Here is an 18,844-nt window from a genome sequence, read left to right on the forward strand (position 1 = left end):
GGGGAAAGTCTGCACTTTTCCTTCTGAGTTTAAGCAGTTGGGAACTTTCCAGGTGCTCAAGAGTGCCCAAAGGTTTCAGTTCCAGGTAGCTTTTTTGCTTTCAGATTTTTCTGGTAGCAACAAGAGAGCAACAAATTCAGCTTATATACCACCTATAACAATTGCAGTCTTTTCCCACATGTTACAGTGACTTTTTATCCTAGAGCACTGACAATTTTTTTTTTTCACTATATGAAATTCTGGCCTGGAACTCCATACACTAACTCCAATCCTCTTCAGCCATTTTTGTCCACTCTCTTCATGACGTAATTTAACCCTAAAAGGTTACCTGGATTCACTTCAGCAGGGGGAGTTGTTTCATTTCTGTTTGCTAGGAGAAACTGAAAAACACTAAGTATGAGTGGAATATGCAGACAGGTAAACATAATTCAGAACATTGTCACAGAGGAAAACACAGATTTAGAACTATGTTGCAAACAAATGCCTTGGAAATTCAAATAAACTCATTGAAAATTAAATGTAGGTGCAATGTCAACAATTATGCAAAAGGACTGTTGTCTTTTCAAAGAGGACCCGCATGAGGCCAGTTGTAGGATAAAAATCATACTTTCCAGTCTGCAGAAAACTGCCAGAATCCAAGTTTCAAATAAAAGCTGAAAATGTCCTAGAAATAGGAAACTCTTGATATATTTAAGTGCTTCCACTTCTGGTTGATAGGATTTGGCACTTAGACACTACAGAGAGACAGTAGTACATACCCCACATATTCAGTTCAATGCTTAGTTCAAACCACTCTAATTAATCTTCTGAATATCCACCAGTCCTAATAAGCATAAGACTAACAGGACAGTGCAGCCTTCTAAGTGGACACTGTTGCATCCATTGGGAAGTCCTATAACCATGAGGTATTGCAAGCAGAAAAGTATGGTCAGTTTATACTCTTACCTCTCTGGGGAGATCTCATACCAGAAAAGAGGGAAAATAATTCTGTTACTGCATTGCAGCCCCTCTTACTGTCTCAAAACCAGCCCTGTTCAGTGGTTTCTATATGCATGGCAAAGCATATTGATGAGCCAGGTGATGAGAACCAGAGGAAAGAGGTGAGCATAAAGTATCAAGCAACTGCTACAGAAATTGCACACCTCCTGCAAAAGCTTCCTACCTCACTCTTCATTCGCATCGTCACTTGGGTGTTCACATGCTGAATCCTCCTCCTCATTCGTGAAGGCCCTTCATAAAAATCAAGAATCCAACGTGTCTCTGAGGATTGTGTTGCATCTCCCCATGGGCTCCTTCTGTAGAAAAGTTGCTCCTCAAGTGTCATCCAGTCCTTGGCTGCTCTGCTGTAACCGCACTGCAGCGTCTGTGGGACAGAACCACTTTGTGCCACCTTCTGCACACTTTGCTCCTTCCATCCAGCAGTGACAGCACCCCAGTGAGTCCAACCTACTGGATGGAAGCACTGTAGACCCAGCAAACACAGGTCTGACTGACCACAGAAATTGTGCTATGGGAGATGTTAATATCAAACTAAGATACAGTGACAGATATAAGCATGTTGTAAACTTCAACCTCCTTGAAAATGGTTGTTTTCTTTAGATTTCCAACTCAAAATCAGTGAGCCAGGAGAAAAACATCACAGAGGTTTTATTCACTCCATATTTTCTGGCAAATGTTCATGTCGAATGGCAGTGACCATGATCACTAAAAACAGAGTCTGAAAGTCTCGATCAGAAGAGTACTGTTCTCCCTCCAAGCATGGAATAAATTTAATTATTTCTACTTAGGAGGTGTGTGCAGTGGTTGGGTGGGCATTAAAATATCAGTTTAAAGGAGAGTTGAGAATTCCCAAGAATGAAAAGCTTGTTGGTCTCTGATGGCAAATGTTGAAACAGAAGGATACCTGTCAGATTTTACTGGCTATGAGTTTGAGACTTCTTGGGAAGTTTTACTGGCTGCTAAGAAAAAAAAAAAAAGTCAAAGTCCTGACTTTCATTTCTGCCACTGTGAGAGTGGAATAGTGGAATAGTGGAATAATTCATTAAAACAGAAGAAAAAAGGCTCCTAAAGGCAAAGAGAGTAAACTGACTGGTGAGTGGTGCTATATTGCACTTCAGTGATGATGTCAGGAATGGAGTATTGACTCATCAACTCTCAGTATTCCTTTGGTCATACTCATCTCACTTCTGAAATGCCTGATTTCTGGGGGCAGTCCAAGAGCATCCTTTCAACAACAGAAAGATGTTGCACAATATTCCTGTTCTTTACCTGTACATGGTTCTTGTACAAAGAAGCGTACAACTCCTGCCCAGTTCTTCGGTACCGTTCCATACATGACACAAATCCCTAGAAGAAATATCAGAACATATTACACCAAGGCGCTGCAGGTGTAGACTCTGTGAGGGGAAGAAGCAGGCGTTAGTTACTGTCTTTTACAATAATAATTAGGGAATATGGCCTGTGTCCACAAGTCTGATGGCTCTCTAGACAGTACAGTGATGAGGGAATCACCTGTGAGCAAGTTGTACACTTACACCAGGAAGATAAACATATTCATGATTTTAGTGAGGGCCATTAGTGGCACTACTCAGAAGAAGAAAGAAAATAGCAATTTAAATGTAAGGCTCCTATTTATGGAGCTGAATTAGTTAACAGTGCAAGTAGCATAAAAGATAACTATCTGTTGGAGAGACCCCAGCCGAGGTAAGGATCTGTAATGATCCCCTGCTCCTTGCTGCATAAACAGAAAGTGCAAACAAAGGAATGGTCCGTGTCCCCTTTTTGCAAACAGGAAACCAACTGTTCCCAAAAACATTTTTGAGATTTAGGAGCGTAAGTCCTCTGGCAACAAGGGACGTGGAATATAAATACATTATTTAATGGGACTATGATGCAGAGAAGCCTGGCTAGCTCCAGAACTGGAAACTTGTAGAGCTGCAGTACTGGAAGACAACACTCATAATAACTGCTACTGCTTCACTACACAGCACAGACACACCCTAAACCCTAGTGCTACTCAGGTGTTTCTGGGAATACATGTTTTCCAAAGCAGTCTGACAGAACTTGCTGGCCACCTTTCATAATGCACTAGACTCACAGAAGAGTGAATCCCCATTGTCACACTTTTGATCTGCTGTTTTACTGGAATGAACTTCTTAAGCTAAAGGTCTCTGTGCAAGTATAAGACTGATGAACTCCTGTCAAGAGATTACAAGTTGCATTCCCTACTCTGCAAACAGGTTGTTATGTGATCCAGCAAGACATGCAATTGCCTTATGCCATTATCTCTCTAACCACAAAACAGCGACCATAATACTAACCTAGAGTTACACAGGCTAAGATCATGGACAGTGGTCCAGTGTGGTGGCATCCTTAAACTCAGGGAGTAGGGAAGTGAAGTGGGTTTCATTCGCTTCCAAACTACTCCACCAAAACCCACAGGTTTTGGGGTCACAAGGTTCACATAGCCGAGATCTATGCAGAACACAAAACAGTGAATTTCAAACAGCCCTTGCTATCCGAGTCTCCCTTTTGAAAAAGATCAGCAGAAACATTAAACTTGGTGGAATCCCTCAGGTACCAAACCAGCATCATGCAAATAACAAAATACAAGAGCATATTTTTTTTCCTGAAGTGGATAGTACAGTACATTGGGATCCAACTCAGGATGATGCTCCTAATCACTACTGAAAGAAACAGAATCCCAAAAGTCACAGTATCTAAATAAACCAGAAATATCTATTCCACGTCCCAGTCAAATATGTGAAAAGAATACGGGCTTATTTGAACATGAAGCCAAAATAAGATTGCTTACCCTTCCCAGGAACTTACAAAAGGTAAACCAAAGCCACAAATTGGAAGGAAAAAAAAAAAAAAAAAAAGTGGGAATTAGAGCGGCTGACAATTATCTGCATTACAAAGAGCAGTGAGTAGCAGAAGTAACTGTCCCTTTGATAAATTCCTGAGGACTAGAGGTGGCAGAGGAGGCAGAAGCTATTTGGAGATTATACAGGAGAGGTTAGAGTGGTCCCCAGTGCCATTCAAAGGCTCTCATGACCACATGAGCTTCCCTGACAAAGGTGAGATTGCTCCGAGTCACATCATGAGGCTAAACTGGCTGTGAAAGTTCCAGCCTCTCACTACCTAAGGCCATGGATCAGATGGGTAACTTTTAAATGCATGGACTCTGTGCCACACTGGCTGTGATTCCTCACAGCAAACTGTCTAGCTGCTGCTTGCACTGTGCTATAATTAAGTTAACACACAAGGTCTATGTGGTGTGCCGATTACTGCTGGCTGCCAGCCAGGTCTGTACCCCTGCTGCAAAGTCACATTTATTGGTGTTTCCCTGCAGGAAGCTCCTGTTTTACACTGATGAAAGCCATTACATTTTTGTTTGTTTAAAGCATCATTAAACCTGTAATCACAGTTGTGGCCTCACAAAACTATTCCATAATTCATATAAAACTCCCATAAAGGCTGACCTAGAAAGCAACAGCATCTCTGTGCTGTTGAGCTGGGCTCAGTATAGGAGAAGAGCTGATATCCCAGCTCTATGTGGACATAGGGTAAAAGCCATTCAGAATAGACAAACAATTCCTCCAAGTATTAACAATAATTTCAGATACCCACAGGCTATCCAAGATGAGTCACTGCTCTACTGGCAGCTGTTTCAAAGTTGCTCATAGTCTATATTTCACTTACGGTCCCCGATCAGACCCCTAAGGTCAAAATCCACATTGCAAGGATTCTCGCTGACTTCACTGACTCAGGTCCTAGCCTTTGCAACACATGAAAGGTCCTAAGAAATAAAAAAGTTCTGCTAGCCATGTCTGGTGAACTGAAGACTAATCGCTTTGGCTTCCAAATGAGCTTTATCTAGCCATCTTCAACAAGATGAACATGTCTCTGATGATCATCCCCACAAGACAACCATCTGGTTGTAAAATGAAATGAACAGTTAACAAAATTGGAGATCACTGCAATTAGGAAACAAAACAAACCAACAAACAAAACCAAAACCTGAAAAACATACCAAGTAAACGTGGAGAATATAGACCAGGTTATTCTTTATTAAGTGCTCAGTCAGAACAGTTACACTGTAATGCTTAATGAACAACTAGTGCAAACAAGTTTCTAACAAATAGAGATTCTATTAAAAATTGTAGGTGGTTATCCTTTAAAATGTCAGCTCCTTATGCAGTAGATTAAATACAACAGTGCTACAGTATAATATCTGTGGTGAACAAAATACACCGGCTTTGATTACTATCGATATTGTGCAAGTTATAATATATGGTTTGAGTTTCATATGCAGATAAGCAGGTGTAAATTCAAGAAATGAGACCTGCATTCTAGCAAAGGGCAGACTAAGAGGCCATATTGATCCATCCCGGCCTAAAAATCTGAGTAGGATACCATGTTTCAAGTCTTTCTTACACAGACTTCTCTACTTTGCAGCCTTAGACAATCACATTCTAAGTACAATAATGTTGTTTTGCTGCCTCAGATTCCCAAGCCAATATTTAGAGTGTAAAAAGGTGATAGAATATACAAGTTATTTCCCTATTAATAAAAAAAAAAAAAACACAGAATAAAAAACTGTTTCTCCTCTTGCTGCAAGGAGGCTTCATGCAAATAGGAGAGAAAATGATTAGCACTGGGGGAAGGTAAAATCAGGAAGGAGAAAAATGCTGGCAAACAGAGAAATGAGCATGCCAAGAAACCCAGAGAATGGATTGTCTATAATTTCTTCCAACTAAAGCAATGGAAACACTGCTTGTAATAAGAAACAGTTGAAAGGAAAAGAAAAAGAAAAAAGGTTGAGGTGTGACTTAAAAGTTAATAATTCTCTACTGAGCCCTGGAATGTTTTATGTCTGATAGATTTTTATTATTTTTTATGTATACATATATATCACTTAACACTCCTACACTTCATAAATATTCAGGCTTGCCATAATAAACTCATATTGCATGATACAGATGCCACATATATCTCAGTTCTTTCCTAAAGAAACACTCTGTCATTGCATCTCTGCACTTTGAGGCTTTCTTTGGAGGATTAAAGGCTACGTGTTGTATTACAGAACACATGTGCACACAAAAGTATGTGTCAAAACTCTTAATAAATAAAAACAAACTGCAAGACAAAATAATTTTTTACTTGTAAGAACCAAAAGTAAAGCCTAAATATACAGATGTTTTGAAGCATGTTTTTTCAGTCTAGAACTAGTGATATTAGTCAACTCCAACTATGACTTGCATAGCTACAGAGCCAGATCATCAGCAGTTAAGTTTTGAGCTTAAACTCCTTTGAGGTGTGAAAACTATCTTCTTGTATTCACTTCAGTTCTCATGCTCCTCCTTTTTCCCCACACATCTAACCAGGTGAGTAGGTTCATTTCCTAAGTGGAAAAATCGCTTCATTAGTCACCGGGTAGCAAGCATTAAGCTCAGGCAGATAATGCTTTCCTTAGCAGATTAACGAGGAGTTTGTCCTATTCCTTCACATATACTCTCCACACTCAGGGTGGTTTGCAGGCTCTTTTGAATTGCAAAATTGTTATTGCCATGTAGATTTTATTGTTAGTCTGCCAAAATTCATTTAGCTTTTCAACAGACTGTAGTTCCAGCAGTTAAGTGTTGCATGGAAGCTTCATGCCTCAGCCCACTAGGAGGCTAATGCACAGTGCCAACTGCTCCTAAGGATCATGGACAGATTCCTGGCATCACCAGTTGGTTGGGGAATAGCAAACTTAATGAGAAAAACCTCCATATTTCAATGCATCATAAATGTACCCACACACAGGGGTTGGTTTCAAGAGGATAAAACCAAAGTATGATGTACATGTGATGAGACTTCCACACTGTATTTATCAGCTAAACTCAGGAAGCACAGAAGCAGCTCTGCTTGTACAGCAACTATAGACATGTATGTATGTGTGCATACACACACATTCCAACTACTACTGGAGAGACAAATTCCTTGGAGAACAGTCTCCTAAGAGCAAAAAAGCCAATGGGAGGCAAGACACTCTTGTTCTTTAATCCTGTCCCTGAGAATGATTTCTGTGACTTTAGGATAATTCACTTAGCCTCTTGAGGGCTCAGTTTCCATCCTGTTACAGCATAGGTATTAGCTTTTAGCTCTAGTGAAAGGTGAAGGTCAAACCTTGGCATTATGGAGAACAGAAATGAGGTCTCTTCTTTCCTTCACTTGTTCTTAATATTTTCCTGTTTCTATTTAAAACGGTGTTTTTCTATGAAGTCCTACAGGCATATGTAACTTAGGGCTTTACTACATAGTCTCTCAATGCATTTACCTGAAAGCCTCATGCATTGGCATTTTCTGATTACATTTAAATTATGGCTTTTAAGAAAAATGTGTACTTCTAATCCTTTAGTTGAAGGAAGAATTCTGTAAACATTGGAGTATGCTTAGAGCTCAAAGTACAGAATACAAAGACACATCTCTTCCCTGACCCCTAAAATTACCAGTTTTCCTAAAATGACGCACGTTTAAAGGTGACAGGATTACTTCCGGAGTTCTTTTAGCGCCTGTAGAATAACCCTAAACTCTACAGGCCACTCTGTAGCAGAACGCATGAGTGGAGCACAGGCATAACCAAGCTTCAGCTTCAATTTGGCTAGCAAGGATGAGAACCAGAAACAAATGGTCAGACTTAAACACAGGTTAGAAACCTTTACATTTGCCTTGCAGAGATTTCTAGGGCCTTTCTTGATTCCCTGCTCTCTACTTGCAGATACCCACTCTCAGTTGTTTTCAGTCCCTGCTGTCTGATAGAAGTTCATGCTTAATTTTCTGGGCACCCAGACTCCTATGTGCATTTTATACTGCTCCCTGCATGAGACAAGATACCATATATACAATCGTAACTTGTTGATAAGCAAATTAGGTCCTAATTCTTCTCCTTATAAAGATTTCTAATAATAAATAGCATAATTGAAAACAAATACATCGTTTGACTTTTAAAATAGAAGAAATATAGAACTTAGACAATAATAAAAAATTATTTTCTTGTGGGAAACTTTAATAAGAATGTTGATTCCACCCAAAGTTTTAAAGCAAAAACATACATTTGATTCAATTTAAATTGCCACTTCAGGTATTTGAATCAAACAATCCATATAAAGGAATGTAATTTAAGCAATTTATTTCTGAAATTTATTTATAAATAAAATGTTGCATCAAAATTTAGGAATACAGACATATTAGAACCAAGAAATAGGAAAAAGTATTTGTCTTTCTACATATTCAGCAGAGAAAAAAAAACAAACCAAACTGTTTCAGTGGCTAGCACTTGTTTTTAGGGTTTATCTGCATTCAAATAAAATTGTGCTTTCATCCGCATTAACACCATTCAACTCATTTGGCATCATCTCTGTTATGTGAAAATAAAACTCTGCAACCAACAGCTCTTGAAAGATGAGATTTCAATGTTCTCAGCTTTAAACACTGAACTTCACTTGCTGAAATCCTATGTCCAAGCTTCAAGCTTAAACTTGAACCAGACACAATCTCTAGCTCGAAAGGCAAAAATAAAATAAAAATTAAAAAAAAAAAAAAACAGGAAACATAAGAAAACATCTTTTCATAAAATGCATGATTAAATTAAGGGACTTCTCCATCACAGGACACCACTGAGTTTAAAAACACAAGAAAAACTCCCTCTAAATGGTTAGCCACAAAAAGGTTTGGAAGGTGTATTATTTATTGTATTTCAGGTTTTAAGAAAAAACTGATATAAATCAAGAAAACAGCAACTTCACTAGGATAGATTTTCTCCTGTGCATTGTGCTGTCACATATCACCTCCTGTAGCAACCAGTACTGGAATTTTAGGGGACAGACTGTGGGGTGCATGGCCTATGGATCTGAGTCAGACTAATAATTTTTATGCATCACTATACAACCTTCATGTTCCAACTTCTCTGTTAAATGGTTATCTTCAATGAATGTAGAAATGATTCCAATACATTTCAGAAAATTTGGTGATTCTTATAATATAAAATTAGATAGCTCTGCATTTTATGTATTTATGCAGTTCTTATCTAGCTATGAATTATTTCTTTATGATCTTGTAAACAATCTGTAAATGATAAATGAGCAGTGTCAGATATCCACTTAAAAGGACATAAAAAATTCTTTTTGCAAACTTAAAGAAACTTTTTCCAGCTTGCTGCAGCATATTGTAATTTAGCTTTGAGCCGGTTATTAAACAAGACAATAATATTATAATGGAAATTGTTTAATATACATCATTAATAGTAAAGAGCCTGCTTTCATTGAAGTAAAAAAATGTGTGCTATGAGCAGTTTTGAAATGAATATTTGATTCCAAACTTCCCTTGTGCATTTAATGACATGCTAATTCACATTTTAATTACTTCCTAAGAAATCAAAGCATTTGTTGACAGAAGAACATAATGTCAACTTCATAGTGCACTGTTGGTGGATAGTTAATGAACTTAATTAGATAATTAGTGATGTTAATTATCCTTCTATTATGAAGATAAAGATGTTACACAAATGATGCACTTTTCAAAGAAATATCATTACATGTTTGTTTGTTTTAACTCAGTTAACTTGAAAAGACAATAAAAGATCAACTAAGTGATTGGTAAGGAAAACATTTGATAAAATAATAATTGTGATTATGTTTCAAATATTTCTGTCTTCTTCATTTCACCTATTATAAACTGCTAGGTTGAGTTTGCCCCTCCTTCATCCCAAACTATCAAGGTCTTCTTGTACAACCCTCCTCTCCTTTTCACTACCTCGCTTACCTCCTTGTCTTAAACAACCACTCTCTGATGCAGTGACCCTACTACTGTTTGAAAACCCAGCCTGGTCAGCATCAGCCTTGATTTTACAACCAATTATTGAAAGATGCCATAACAAATCAGGAAAGAAGTAGCTAGTATTTGAAAGCACTAGTCCACTGTTTAGTTCTGGGTTCAGCTGCTAGTGCTGCCACTGACACCTTTGGTGATAACAGCAAAGTTGCATTTACAATTTGTGTCCAACAACTTGAGATAAATAAAGCTTCTTCCCTTCAGAAGTCAAACCCCATTGACACACTGCATTTTGATCTGACACTGATTTTATACCCTGGGGCTGAATCTTCTGTGCTCTGACAAGAGCCTAGGAGTACATAGTCAGCCTTCCAGTTCAACATTAAACACTTCTGCTTGAAAAACCTTGTTCAAAACTACCTTAAAAAGCACAGACTTTTGCAGACAGACATCTCACCCACAAATTTATGAGTGTGATCTGTACATGTTAATTTACAACAGATCATTTCTTCCTCTTCCGCTACACCCAATGGAAAAGCTGTAAAGATGGCTGCAAAATTGTGAAGCAAGACTGACAGCCAGGAATGAATGAAGCCTCAGTGCTCTTACCTGGTGGACTCTTGTGGGGTGAGAGCCCTGCCCAGACAGGACTAATTCTGTATCTGTCATGTACCTACTACTTGTACTATATAAGTTCTAACACCCTATAAAACACATTAAAAAAACTCCTCTAACTGTTGATGTAGAGATTTAAAATTCCAGCACAGAAAGAATTTGAGCTTAAACTTCAAACTCCCACAGAAGTCAATGAAAATTTTATGTTTAAATACTTCTCAAAATTTAATGCATTATTGCCATAGGTGAATCTCTAGAGATACTAGGTATACTAGTCATATTTATCTTAAGAATGAGTGTTACATGTGAAACAATTTTTTTTTTTCTGGTTGTGAAATATGAAACTATTGTTGTTCTTGATGTAAAGAATAATTTTCTGTGGTAACAACGGTTTTAGTTGCTGGCCTAAGAGAAAAGTCTGGTGAATAAATACATGCGAAAACTAAAAAAAAAAAAAAAAAAAAAAATACATTTCCTGTAAATCTAAAATTAAAGAAAGTCTCAAAGACTTTGAGATAACATGTTTGAAACATGCGTCAGTCTTCCTCAGACTTCAAAAGAAATACTAGCTCTTAAAAGATATTTGAGAGGCTATCTTTCTTCCTCTTGGGAATCTCACTACAGAGGCAGGACTTGACAGACAACTTTCCATGGAGCTTGCCCAAGAGACATTTGTTATTTACTTTAAGCAAGGGTGTAGGAAACTATGGAGAATTCAAGTGGTCTTTGGTCATATCACTACCTTCTTGCTCAGTGATAGATGAGGACATACAACTCATGTTCCTAAATGAGTTAATGAACTTGCAGCTTCTTTTCAGCAGGTACATCAAGACTGCTTAGCAATCAGTATAAATAAAAAAAATACATGTAAACAATCAAGAGGAAGAACTTTCAAAAGGAAAAGAAGTAGATTCTATGTCCAACAGTGACTTAAGTCTCAGCTAAGAGGTCTTCTCTTAGAGCTCTTGACTTCAGAAAGCTGTCCACAGAGACAAAAGCAGTTCTTGTTAACACATTGATGCTGTGATTTAACAATCTGCCTGCTGCTAACAACAGATTGGCTCTTACTACGAAACCACCTAAAGAAAGGCTAATTGCTCCCAGTCAAACCAAACACAGCACCTAGTATTCTGTCATTTGTAGAGCTACACCATTAAAAAGTCTGTTGTTGCTGTTTGTTGTTTTGGTGTTTTTGTTGTTCTCGTTGTTGGGAGGTTTTTTTTCCATTAGCTCTGCAGTGACGTTGTGTACACTGAGGGCAGCAGAGCAGAAACCAAGCTATCCATCAAACTGCTCAAAAACCCTTAGGGTTCAAAGGCTGCATTCTCCCATCACTTAACTAGGAGGAATTCTCTTGCAATGAATAGAGTGACAAAACCAGCACAACAAACATCAGACACTGGCTCTTTATGTGCAGTTATCTTCACCAGTGTAAGTTTGCTGACAAAAATCCTACCACAAAGTTTCTGATTCTGCAATTAGGAGGTCTCTGTTAACTTCTTCGTTCTGAAGACTAGGATTAAAAAGACCTTTTCTGTTTCATTCTTTCAAAGTATATGGGTCTCTGGCATAGAGGAATATAATTAATCAACCAAAACACAAGAGGACAGGCATGATCAGGCCTGCTGTAAAACTCAGGAGGCTCTGCATTTCTTATAAAGGATAATAACTACATGTGTGCCTTTCAGTAGTCAGAGGTGGGAAGGGACCAGAGGAGGAAGGGAACTGAAAGAGCAAGAGATCAAAACGGTCGTTTTGAAACAGGAAAGTCAATTATTTGGAAACCCTTGGCACCACATTCAGAGTCTTGCAGACACTCCTGCTGGCAAGGTTACTGAGCTCTGTAACCTGCAAGCATTAAAAAAATCTGACATTGTACAGGGTTCCTCTTGCTCCTGTATGGCTACTCAGACTTTCAAGAAAGCACAAAATAGCAATTACTAGAGCAGATCATCACCATTTTACTACCAGAAAAGTGATAACACTCTCATTTCTGAATGATCGTGCCTTCCAGACAAAGCTCAGAGCATGAGATTGTAAAGTAGATGCATAAAACACAGTTGCATTTGATCGCTAATTCTGATATTTGCAGCCAATTAGCAGGGAATTGGCTTCACAGGTGCTGGAGAACCTGAGTGAAAGTACAGCAGAAACATGAGGTCTGCTCCTTGAGTGAATAGTTTGAATTTTGACTTTTTTTCAAGATTGAGGATTGGGTCTCAAAAGCACTCTTGCTATCTTGTAAATGACGAGGGGAAAAGCTGATAGTTTTCAGGGGGTTGTTTTGTTTGTTGTGTTGCTTTTTTTTTTTTTTTCAATTAGCAGTACATGTTGCTACTACTACAATTTCTTTGCTTATTTTCAATCAATAAAGGAAACAAATTAATAACCCAGTAGCCAAACCATTTATTCTTTCTACTTGGCAAAGCTTTGAAATCCAGGCTGAATTTCTGCACTTTTCTCAAACTTAATAAGTTTTTGTTCATTTAGGAACAATCATGCTTAGCTCTCAGTAAAAGCATAGACTTTTATTTTACTGTGGGATGTAAAGGCTTTACCTCTCACTATGTAGTTCATACTACTACTTTTCCTTTTATCTCCATGTTTCAACCAAGTGCCTATTGCTGTAGGATATAGGTTCATAAGTAGTAGTGAAGACAGAGGCCAGTATCTGAAGATTTTTCCCAAGTGATTTTCCCCTAAATGATACAAAAATCACATTACAGCACTTTTTAAAGTGACTAAAGTGGCTTTTTAAAGTGAGGTCAGACGAGTTAGAAGCACAAATACTATTTATATATTTTTATATGCTATTTATGAATGCTCTATTTATATACTATTTATATACTTTCAATGTAACTTGTTCTCCTAACTTCTTTTGATACTGAAAATCCCAACTTATACATTGCCTGTGAAGTGTGTGAAGAAAGAATGCTGTTGAGGAGCACATAAATTAAGTTTCTTCCCCTTTGATTTTATCTCTTTGAAAAGTAAGTGAAACTCTTTCGAAGATAGGCTGGAGAGAGAAAGGGGGAGAGGGAGAGTGGAGAGGAACATTTGGAACTGTAGCTTTGCATCTCATTGAGAGGAACAATTTATCAGAGCTGTGGAGCTGTCAGTCCTTGACATGATAAGGAATAACACCTAATGAGTAATGTTTCCTTCAAACCCAGCTCCTTTAATTACAAGCCGCTTCCTTGCAGGAGAGAGACAGAAGATGCAGAAACACCAATTTCATGCACTTGTGCCTGAATAATGTCTCTGTGCTGCCTTTTCCAGATGGCAACCTTTTCACTGGAGGAACTAATGATGTGGGCATATTTAGGGAAAAACCAATAACAGAGTCTTTAACCTTCAACAGCAAAAAGCATGTTGTACAAAATGTTCCTTGGGATACATTTACAAATATCAATTACATTGCTCACTGAGGTGTAATCAGCTGTAATAATCAAAATTAATTTTAAAAAATAATTAAACAGACCCCAGGGCAAATAGTCTATGTTCTTGCAGTATGACATCACAGACTACATGTGTACCTGGAAAGAACTTTTTCATTCTGTAAGCAGCAAAGTGATTTTAAGAAATGAGAAGGATGCTGTAAAGATGCTGAGAAAAAACCTGCAGCTCAGTAAGGTACTACAAGATACATTACTCAGGTATCATAGCCTTCCTGATCAATACACCTGGAAGTGAACCAGCCATCACTGGGGATAAAGCTGCAACCTGCTACAACTTGAACTGGAGGGTTAAAACTCCTTAAGCTGGTGTTGTAACAGACTTGCTGTTTCCTCAACAGGAGGAAAAAAAAAAAAAAAAAAAAAAGAGACCTTAGTATGTCCAGAACTGCAATAACATAAGCTCAGTCCAAAGCTCTGAGTATTCTATCAATGCACTGCTGCCCCACCCTATAGCTGGTTACTATAGCCCAAATGCACTTGAACATGTAACATCTAACTGGTGCTTTTTATTTGTTTTGAGAACAAATTATTTATTTGTTGAGAACAAATGTCCAGAAAAAAAGATGGGAATGGCCCTCTCTCTCAGCAAGAGAGGAGCTTACAGTGGCAAAGATAGTCCAGCTGCATTGCTGGCAGTAAGAATGCTGCATAACTTCCAGACCCACCCCTGGTTCATATAAGCATTTGTCTCTTGAGGCTAAACTAAAATTTGGACCTTTAATACTTCATATTGAATAGAATATGAGAGGATAGTACTATGGTAATACCTGATCCTTTCTACTAATTCAGTGTCTGAAGGACAAGGTTTACATAAGCGGTATCAGTCAAAGGCAGCAGCAAAGTAAACATCTCCTCACCTTGCTCTGACCCAAGCAGAATCCTGTGAGCACACACACAGGTTGCTAAGGTTTTTCCTTTCAAGTGCAATAATTAGGCCTCATGCAAAAAAGTATGCATTAATACTTTATTTATGAATACTGCCAACTGAAGTTCTTCCGATCAATGAGTATTTCTTAGTGATTATTTCTAGCAGCCTAGGAAAGGAACATTAACTGCAAGAGGAGTCTGTTTTACAATGGAACATGTCAACAGACATATTCCAGACAAATTCTGCAGAGCCATATCCAAGGCAGAGCCAGTGACAGAGAGAGAAAAGACAAAAAAAAGAAGTTACCTCAGATTTGCATGTCATTTCCTTTGTGTTTCGGCCAGGCACCAACCTAATAGCTGAGGAGAGGCTTTCACTCCAGGAATTGTGCTTGCTCTGTGACAGGACTGGCCCTGGTTTACTCTGGAGAATCTTCTTTTCAGACGCTGTGGGACAGAACCGAAAAAAAAAAAAAAAACATGAAACACCATGTAAGACTTGAAGTTGAGCCTGTGGGAAAGTAGAGGCTTTGAGTGCACATTAGACAAGATATAACAAAATGACAGTGCCTCATTCCAGCTGGCTTGACCTTCTGATTTATAAGAGGGGCATTGAATTAATATGTACTTCTTGATTCTTTATTTAAAAGCCTCACAGATGCTTGACATAGACCAGCATCGTTATACAGACATGAATTTTGAATCCCTGCAGCACTACACTCATTGGGATGCCCTTCTTCATCCAAATACCCTCCCTTTTAAGTTTTCTTATGGGATACAACTGTCTAAGGAGATTTCCCTTTCCTGCAGTACATCACCAGATGATTGCAGAAGGCCTGGGGCATGACACAGAAAGCAATCACAATCCTGGATGAGAGAAACTGAGAATCTGCTTTACCTAGCAGGTGATGCACAGAGGAAAAATATAACCAAGAATCAGCAGCTTTCTGTTAAGTGCTACATTTACTGCAATGTCTTTGCTTACTACAAGTGTTCCATAAAAGAACAGAGACCTATCAAGTGCTGCCAAGCTCTTGTCATAATTTCTTCCCACAAAGGAGTGATCTCCGTTATCTTCATGTCCCTTTCTTTGTCATTTCCTTTTACAGAAAGATCCATCTTGTAAGTGTCCTCCAGAGCCTGCCGCCTCTGAGAAACAAGCTGCTTCCAGATGATTTCTACTGTTCTCAAAATCTCCTGATGGACTAGGAAACAAAAGAAACTACAAATGAAGAAACACGTTTTGTGTAATGAATCAAGTAGCAGATAAAGCAAAATCATCACATGTAGAACAGCACAGGTCCAGAACAACTGCTAGAGTCAGTGGAGTCTCTTATTTATGACAGTTGCCTCCACAGGTTCTAAGCCAGACTAGTCAGTCTAAAACAGCAGGACATTTATTTTACTATATTTCAGCTCCCTGAAAGAAATAAGTAGGAGTGACAGACTATTCTAATTACTTTCTTCCTTGGAAAACCATCTCATCAGAATGTTGATGATCTTCTTATCATACATAGAGTGCTAAAGCACATAAAAGACATTCTTTTATGTTGCCAAACATCGGTAGAGACAGTGGGGTAAAGGTAACCAAGTTATCAAACAATCTGACACAGCAACAGGATACTGTTCAAGGAAGTGCGGAGCTCTTCTGCTGTATTTCTCTGCAAATCAGACTTATTTGGTTGCATCGTATTGAAGTCAAAGTATAAAAAAATAAAATAATTTTTAAAAAAGCATCACTCTTCTGTAGGGTTCAGGTGATGGCCTCCACACTGAGCACAGCCCAAAATTTTTTCCAATGTTTCTCTTAAAAGAGCAAAATGTTTCTTCCTGTATACAACAGACAGATACAAGCTCTGCATAGGCCTTAAAAAAACAAATAGAGCTACAAATACTGTGTTGCTGGGCACTGATGCTGGCCACAACATGGGAAAGAGATCTCCAAACTGATATCCATTACTCCTGAGGACATGGAGTGTGAATTTTGAATAAAAAGGTAGGATGTGAACAGGAGTAATTTTCAGCACAACCTTCCTTTCTCTATGCTGTGCCCACAATGCCTATACACTGAAGATGCAATTAAGTAGCACTTGTATAAGCTGCTCTGATAATGGTTTAGGCCAGGTACTTTCCTGTTCTGTAAGCCAAAGGCAAAATGTGCCATAAATTACCATCATCTGGAGTAGGCAGGCTGCCCTCTTCGTCTTCACTGTGTGCAAGGAAAATTTGGTGATATGAAGCCAGCTTTGGTTTTGCATCTAGCCCAAAACCTTCTGGATAGCTGTGACAAAAAAAAAAAAAGCAGTGCCATGTGAGGAAATCAGACTTAAAACAAACTGAGGATAGTGAAAAAGCTAAAGGTATTTCTACACATCCCCTCCCTGTCAGTGTGGTTTTCAAAGTCAGGGAGCATTCACCTTATCCCTGCACTTCTTAGTGCTCTTGTATGTACCATTCATCTCAACTAGCTGGAAGACAAGGCTATACCGATGTAGTCAGCTTGCATCCAGCTTTCTTGCACCTCCTCTGAGGATCTTGTATGCCATCTCTTTGCTCTGAATTTCTTTACTAGAGGTATTTCCCATTATGTGTGAAACACTGCCTTGCTGTAGTTCGTCCAAGTTCTTTGCACCAATGATTGTTCTTTGAGTTTACAAAGCACTCAACACAACAAAGCCATGAATTTTAGCACCATGATGTTAGTATCATGTAGATGTGATTATAATTGAGAACATCACCATGACCAAAGAGTTAGTGCTGCTTTGGGGGTGTGTGTGTGAGGGAGTGTCAGATCATTTACCAGTCAGTAGGTAAAAGATACCAGGAATTTCAATAAATGCAAAAGGCTTACTTAAGGCATCCAGACAACATGGGCTTGATCACAGAAGTGCTGTCAATTATATATAATATATAGCCAGTAGTAACATACTGTGTTCCTTCAACTGTAAACAGGCACTATTACATGGGAGGGTCAAATCTCTTGGGTATGTAAAGCTACCATTTTTATTTCTGATTTTCTTTCAAATACCATAATTCTGACTCCCTGGATTTTTTATGTTTGGATTTTTGATAGCACCAACAATTCTGTAATTGTTTGTGTTTATACTCTTGCTACATACGAGCGACCCTTGCCCCAGCTCAACAGCTTTGGCCTGGAAGTTGTTATCTGACTGGAATAAAAACAATTCAAGAAAAGACCTCAGGAAGTGAGTTTCTGATGTGATACTGTATTAATGGATTTAATTCAGACCATCTAAGCAGCATGGAAGATTTTCATTGAAACATTAAATATCATTATAGTGAAAAAAGCACTAGCCAATATTTGCTTCTTTTGATAAAACAGAGATGTCCAAAATCCCCAGCGTACATTAATAGGAGTATCTCAGACACATCACCTGTAAGAACTTGTAAGATGTTCTACCTCTACCCAAGCCAACGGCAAAACTCCCAACTTCAGTACAATCAGGACTTTGCCACTCAGATCCAAGTAACAATAACCATAACAGAAAGATTAACAAGATCCATGCACACTTTTATATATGTTTTAAATGTACCCACACAAAAATAGCTGCTGGATAAGAAAAACTCTAAATTAGCCCATGCAGATGTCTCAGAGAAAGGCCACCTGCATGCTCTAGCCCACATCTCAGGAAGGTTCCCAGACTCTCATTTTAATGATGGGCTTGTGAGCCAACTCCACTGAAATCAGTTCAAGCTTGTTAAGTGCTGTTACTACTCTGAAATGAGTAAACTGGTGGAAACTCTGGATGAGTAAAAAGATACATACAGATGTTTCTGTTAATAAAGAGTAGCAATTAAACATATGTGCAAATTTAAGTGTCCTGTTTAGACAAACATGCAAGCTTGTCTGGGTGTCTCTGAAATGAAACACCCTTTTCAAAATGAAAAAAAAAAATTTTAAAAAAATTAAGCATTATGTTATTACTAACCACTGTGCCTTGCTTATTATACCCACAAACACACATACTAGCTGCCTCTGAGCAAAAGAGGTGGTAGGAAATTTTCTGCTCGCTAGTGTTTCAAGGAGAAAATAGCCTTCTAATTGAAGAAAAGTTTATCACTTCCAC

At 38.3% G+C, this 18,844-nt stretch overlaps 1 protein-coding gene across 2 annotated transcripts in view; it reads right to left on the minus strand.

The window, feature by feature from the left end:
- The window catches only part of WDFY4 (WDFY family member 4), a 138,380-nt gene that overhangs the window by 59,889 nt on the left and 59,647 nt on the right, over window positions 1-18,844 (minus strand). For both annotated transcript variants that reach the window (XM_065843261.2, XM_071811951.1), the window contains exons 37-42: window positions 16,928-17,037; window positions 15,770-15,961; window positions 15,064-15,203; window positions 2,269-2,346; window positions 1,163-1,363; window positions 329-380 (exon numbers count right to left, since the gene is read on the minus strand). In XM_065843261.2, the coding sequence (XP_065699333.1) occupies window positions 329-380; window positions 1,163-1,363; window positions 2,269-2,346; window positions 15,064-15,203; window positions 15,770-15,961; window positions 16,928-17,037 (773 nt within the window). The remainder of the gene's footprint in view (window positions 1-328; window positions 381-1,162; window positions 1,364-2,268; window positions 2,347-15,063; window positions 15,204-15,769; window positions 15,962-16,927; window positions 17,038-18,844) is intronic.

The sequence above is a fragment of the Patagioenas fasciata genome, chromosome 8 (assembly GCF_037038585.1).
Source record: "Patagioenas fasciata isolate bPatFas1 chromosome 8, bPatFas1.hap1, whole genome shotgun sequence".
Taxonomy (NCBI): Eukaryota; Metazoa; Chordata; class Aves; order Columbiformes; family Columbidae; genus Patagioenas; species Patagioenas fasciata.